General features: G+C 29.6%; 1 protein-coding gene across 1 annotated transcript; it reads right to left on the reverse strand.

The window, feature by feature from the left end:
• Positions 1-3,869: 3,869 nt before the first annotated feature.
• LOC132946480 (craniofacial development protein 2-like) lies at positions 3,870-4,508 on the reverse strand. Its single transcript, XM_061016500.1, has one exon. It carries the CDS (start codon positions 4,506-4,508, stop codon positions 3,870-3,872), a length of 639 nt encoding a protein of 212 aa, XP_060872483.1.
• Positions 4,509-6,912: the final 2,404 nt, after the last annotated feature.

The raw sequence follows: 6,912 nt of genomic DNA on the forward strand, positions 1-6,912 counted from the left end.
GATAATCACGCATCACATGTTTCTTTACTACTTCTTAATTTTTGTCGTAAAAATCATATTACTATGCTTGGATTTCCACCCCACACTATGCACAAGTTTCAAACATTGGATTTTGCTGTATTTGGTCCATTTAAAACATATTAGAGTCAAGCATGTGATACATTTATAACACAATTTCACTTCATTGTAATAATATGACCCGTGGATTTACAAAAAGTTAATATAGAGAAAAAAAATATTTGTAATCAACAATATTCTTTCCGATAAAAATTAAAAACCAAAAACTATTATTATGGTATACTTACTAATGACAGAATTCTAAGGAAAAAAGTTTTTGACTAAAATACGATATTTCTATTCGATCATTATGTGGGCTTGAAAGGGTTAAATGTTTTATTTTTTTATGTAACCAGATGTACCATAGTACCAATCTGTTGTAACATAAAATAAATAAAATAGGTATCAATGTAAATGTGTTAAATAGTTATTTAAATATGTTTTTTTTTTTTTTTATAATCAACAATCAGTTAACTTTTTTTTTTAATTTAAGAAAACACAATTTAAAAATTATAATAGACTAAAAAATATTACTTTTAATTAATTGGGTACTTACGAACTGAACTTAATCATTGAAAAAAAAATCATTGTATAAAAATAAAATTTAATTTATTATAACAATTATAAAATCAATCATTAAGGTATTGTTTATACAGTATAAGTTTATAAAATAACAGCAGAGTACTTTAAAAAAAAATTAATATAATAAAAATCTTATGAAAACAGTAGTAATTGTAAACATTTGTTTTTCTTTAAATTTTAACCTAGATATTTATATATATATATTTTTGTACCTATATAAATTGTTTGCTCAGGATTGGTGGTACAAAATAATGATTTTTAGAATGATACCAATAATAGGATTATGTTTTGATGGATGGAATGGTTTAGTATTTTTACCAAAGGATGTCGTTGATTTTATAAAACATTTTGTAGGTCAGTTGATGTTGTATGGATCGGAATCTTAGGGAGTAGTCAATAAAATAGAACAGATGGTAAGTGTAGCAAACCAAAAATATCTGATTTAAGTTAAGGGAGGTGGTGGAGGGAGATAGAGCACTGTTTTTATTAAAATTAATATCAAAATGATTAGTGGGCCTCACTAACAAGGATGATCAACACATATATTTCTGTCAATGTACCTTTTGCTTCATTTGAAAACTCATTAGTGTTGAGTGATTCTTGAAGAAGATTAAGTGTTTGCAAAGTTATGTAATTAGTTGGAGTAATGTTCATGTCAATTGTTGAGTTTAACAGCTCTAAACTCTGTTCAATTGATATGTCAATGACGTTGCAAGAAACTGAAATAAAAAAATAAAATAAAATATTAGTTATACTTGAATAATACTACACAAACCAGTCAAACCTAACTATTAATTTATTCTTAACATAATTAATAAGTAACAGCATGATATGCATATTAAAATAATTTAATACGTCCAGAATTTAATTAATAATAGGTACCGATAATGATAAATTATTATAAAAGATTCAAGTTATTACCATCAGAACGGTTCATATCGATAGACATGTTCAATATAATCCTCAATTTCAGTATCAGAAATATTGCAACCAACTAAAAAATAATTATTAAATTAATTATTAGTTAATACATATTATTATCTATATAGGGTACTATCTTTTATAGTATTTTTTTTTTTTTTTTTTTAGTCTTCAATCCTTAGATTGGTTTGCTGCAGTTCTCCATGCTTCCCTATCATTACTCAATTCCTTTAGTTTTTTATAACTATTCTTCCCCATGTCACTCATTAATTGCTTCATATACTCCATCCTTGGTCTTCCTCTTCCTATATGGCCTTCAACGTCGCCTTCTATGACGGTTTTTGTTAGACTCTCATGGCGTAGTAGATGTCCTATCATTTTAGCTCTTCTAACTATTACGGTATGCCATAGTATTTCCTTTTCTTTTATTCTAATTAGTACTGCTTCATTCGTTATTCTATCAATCCATTTAATTCTTAACATTTTACGATAACACCACATTTCAAAGGCCTCTAGTTTTCTTTTCTCTGTTGCACTGATTGTCCAGGTTTCACAGCCATATAAGGCAATACTCCATATATATATTTTTAAGAACCTTTTCCTTACCTCTAAGTCCATACTATTGGTGGTTAGTAGATGTTTTTTATTCTGGAAAGCCCTCTTCGCTTGCGCTATTCTACTTAGAATTTCATCTTTACTACGGCCATCTTCTGTTATTTTACTTCCTAAATAATTAAAGTGATGTACTTGTTCTATGCGTGCGTTATCTATGTATATATTAAGTTGAGCAGGGTTTGTCTTGCTGCACGCCATAACCTTTGTCTTTTTTTTATTTAATCGCATTCCATATTTGTCCCCTAATATTTTATTGACCTTAATTAAAATATTTTACAGGTCATTTTCTGTTTCTGCGCAGAAAGCGATGTCATCAGCAAATCTCAGAGCGTTAATTGTTTCTCCGCCTATTCTAACTCCTTGCTTTACTTCTATTCTTAGTTCTTTCATTACTTCTTTAATATATAGATTAAACAGCATGGGTGATAGGTTACAGCCCTGTCGTACCCCTTTTTTAATTTTTGCTATTTCTTCTTTTCCATCTATACGAATTAATAAAGTTTGGTTTTTGTATAAATTATAAATGCATCTTCTGTCGTAATACTTAATTCCAATTGATTTCAGAATATCGAATAATATACTCCACTTTACATTATCAAACGCCTTCTCTAAATCGACAAAGGCTATAAATGTATCTTTGTTTCTTCTAATTTGTTTTTCAATTAGTACTCTCAGTGTTAAAATTGCCTCCCTTGTTCCTATGTTTTTTCTGAATCCAAATTGATCTTTACTCAGATTTTCTTCTATCTTTTTATCTATCCTGTTTTTGATTCTTCTGGTGATAATTTTGGCGGCATGTGTGATGAGGTTTAATGTTCTGTACTCTTCACATTTTTGTGTTCCTTTCTTTTTTGGAATCAGTACCACAATACCCTTCTCGAAATCACTAATGGTTCTTCCCTTTAAATATATTTCATTGCATATTTTGTACAGTTCTTTTTTAACAACTACGTCTGTGTATTTAAGTAACTCTGCTGGGATTTCATCTACACCATACGCTTTATTGTTTTTAAGGGAGTCCATCGCATGATCAAATTCTGCCTGCAAGATATAATCACCTTTATCATCCTCATCTACATTATCCTCTTCCTCAAATATCATAGTTGAATTAGCTTCATATAATTCTTCCAGATATTCTTTCCATCGTTTAGCCCTTTGAACAGCTTCTAGTAATAATTTGCCATTTTTGTTTACTAGGGTTCCTGCGTTTTGTTTCCTTTCACGAAAAAGCTTTTTGGTTTCTGATAACGCCAGGTCACTTCTTCCTTTTTTTAAAAAATTTTCTATTCCCTTACATTGCTCATCTAGCCATTTTTCTTTCTCTTTTTTTATCTTCCTTTGCACTTCATTTCGTATTCTTTTGTATTGTTGTTGTTCTTGAGTGTTAGTTTGATTTTAATACCTTCTTCTTTCATTTATTAGCTTAACTATTTCGTCTGTCATCCAAGGCTTCCTCGGCTCTTTCTTTTGGGTTCCTAATACTTCCTCTGCCTGGGTCTTTAGAATTTCCTTAATATTTTCCCATTTATTTTCCTCCGACTGATAGTTCTCAATTTGTATGTTGTTTAATGCTTTCTTACATTTCTCTTTAAATTCTATTCTCTTCTCATCTTTCTTAAACACTTCTAAATTCCATTTATTTGTGAAAACACCTTTCTTAATTTTTTTGTACTTTAGATTTGTTTCCATAATAATTAGATTGTGATCGCTGTCAATATCAGCACCAGGATAAGTTTTGCATTGTTTAATTTGATTTTTAAAGCGTTGTTTAGTAATAATGTAATCGATTTGATATCTCGCTGTATCTCCCGGCCTCTTCCAGGTATATAATCTTTTTTATGGTGTTGGAAAAAAGTGTTTGCAATTGTCAATTTGTGTTGTGTACAGAACTTTATTAGTCGTTCCCCTCTCTCATTTCTGGTTCCCAAGCCATAACTACCCGTTATGTAACTTTCTTTCCCTTCGCCTACTGCTGCATTCCAGTCACCCAGGATTATAACATTCTCCCCTGCTTTAGTCATCGCCATTATTTCATCTATTTTATCATAAGTTTCTTCAACTTCTTCGTCATTATGTGATGATGTTGGCATGTATACTTGGATAATCGTTGTAATAGCAGGTTTAGTGTTAATTTTAACCATGATGATCCTATCTGTACATTGATAGTAGCTGATCACACTTTCTCCACACCGTTTATTCATGATGATGCCTACCCCAGTATGTCCATTTTCCGAGCCTGTATGAATGAATCTGTACTCATCACTCCAAAAGTCACCGGGATCTGGCCATCTTACTTCACTTATCCCTATAATGTCAATATTTAGTCTTCTCATTTCTAGTTTTAAATTTTCAAACTTTCCGCTTCTTCTCAAGGTTCTTACATTCTATGTGCCTACTCTTTTATAGTTTTGTTTTGTTTTACTCAAGGTAGTCTCCACCCGGACATCCGAACGGGAGACTAGTTTACGTCCGGAATCTTTTACAATGAGTTCACAATCCATAACTGCAGATACTAGGGATAATAAGGTGGTGGTTTCCCGTTTCCTTCCACCTCGCAGTTTTGTAACCCTTTAGATAGCTGCCATCTTCACTTACAAATGTTTGGTATGTAGCTGTACCGATCTCCTTGATCTCCATCTACATCCAATACTGGGGAAGCTGCTGCCCTTCCCCAGACCCTTTTGGTCGCCTCTTACGACAAGCAGGGATTGCTCTGGGCCTATTCTATCCCGGGACCCAGACCATTTTATAGTATACACAGAAAAAAAATACAATTTTATGTTACAGCCTATTAACTACGTTAAAAATTGGTGTTTCTTTTACTAAATATTTAACTAGTAAGCAACAATATTGCATGCACGTTATTTCAATTTCAAGTTAAAAACTAACATATCAATATAAATTTAAAAGCCTAAAATTCAAAATACTACATCTTCCACAACTCAACAATATCATAAAATACATGCTATAATAAAACCTTGATTAGTCATGCTAATTAGCTATACCTGCATTAATTAGAATTACACTTACTCATTCAATTAATAATTTTTGGTTAGGATGACACAATTAGCTGTAGACAAATAATCTCTTCTAATTTGTTTAGAAAAGAATACTTTAAATAGCTAATTGCTGATACCCAGTTTAAAAAGATTATAAGGCGAAAACAGCTTCAAATAATTGATGTGTTAACAACAATTTAAGGAATCTTCAGTTACATTCATATAATCAGCAGTAATTATTTATATTGAAAAAAAAAAAAAACAATTAGGTACCTATAATAATATAAAAAAATCGGTACTCCCAGGTTATCTTGACTACCTTATTTTCTTATTTCTTATCTCTCATTTTTTTATCATGTTTATTATTTTTATCATCCAATTAGCTGTAGCTTAAAGGGCATGCCTTTTTCCATCGTTTACCTAAAAATAATTTAAATTATATGAATTATTAACATTATCCAAATTTCAGGAAATCGGCTGTTTAATGTATATTAGAACCAATTTTGTGAAGTTAGCTTTGATATTTAAAATTTTAATATTCTAGCGAGTTATGATCATTTTTAAATTGCAATATTTTATACACACATTACTCACTTAAAAAATTTAAATATTTCTAAAAACCAATGTACAAATATGGATAATTTTCTTACATTTAAGTTTGATAATAGGTCAATTCATTCTAATAGTAAAATCTAACAACACAAAATTGGTTTTGCTGAACGTAATTTTGGTATGTAGTTTATATAACAAAGCCAACATATAAGAGTATGATATCCTCCATCTTAACTTAACATATTTTTCAATATTTAGGGTTTTATGATATTGTATAAAAAATAAGCGTTTAGGTAATTTATTAATGGTAATGATGGATAGAAATTATATATGATGGAACTTTAAATCATAATTTATGTAAACATCATATTATTTTACAAATAATATAATATATTCTAAATACCTGATTATTTTGCGCCATTATTCGTCCAGATGGATATTGTATTTAAGTTTTATTCCTAAAAACAATTTAAATCATAATTAGTTACTAACATTACCTATTTAAATTCGATAAATAAGCTACCTAATATTCAATATTGCATTTAGATTTAAATAGAAATTACTAAATACTTCATATATTAATACAGAAAGAGTTTACACAAAAAGTTCATACAATTTTCAAAAAAAATGTATAATAGATCACAAAAAGTGGGTAATGACGTGAATAAATATTTAGGAGTCTGTCTATTAATGGGCTTGGTAAATATTTCTAATATTCGAAAATACTGGTCTCCAAATTTAGGAAATGAAATTATTCAAGAAACGATGAGAGTCAACCAATTTGAACAAATTCGTCAGTTTATACACTTCAATAATAATGATAATATGTTACCTAAAGGCCACGTTGTCCATGACAGATTACATAAAATCAGGCCAATTATGGAGACTTTAAAAAACGATTTTCTTCTATACCTTTAGAAAAATCTTTATCTATAGATAAGCAATTATGTTCAAATAAAGCTCGTCATTTTCTCAAGCAATATCTACCAATGAAACCTCATAAGTGATGGTAAACATTTTTTGTATTATGTGGTGTATCTGGTTTTTCCTACAATTTTGAAATGTTTAGTGGCCAGGAAAACAATTACGATAAAAGGTATTCATGGGAACCAGAATTTGGTGCTTCGAAAATGTAGTCGTTTGACTATGTAGAATAATTCCGAAAAATATGAATTTAAAGTTTATT

Source organism: Metopolophium dirhodum, chromosome 1, assembly GCF_019925205.1.
Source record: "Metopolophium dirhodum isolate CAU chromosome 1, ASM1992520v1, whole genome shotgun sequence".
Taxonomy (NCBI): Eukaryota; Metazoa; Arthropoda; class Insecta; order Hemiptera; family Aphididae; genus Metopolophium; species Metopolophium dirhodum.

Coding starts and splice junctions, on each gene's coding strand:
- LOC132946480 (XM_061016500.1), bottom strand. CDS start 4,508: ATGAGAAGACTAAATATTGACATTATAGGGATAAGTGAAGTAAGATGG.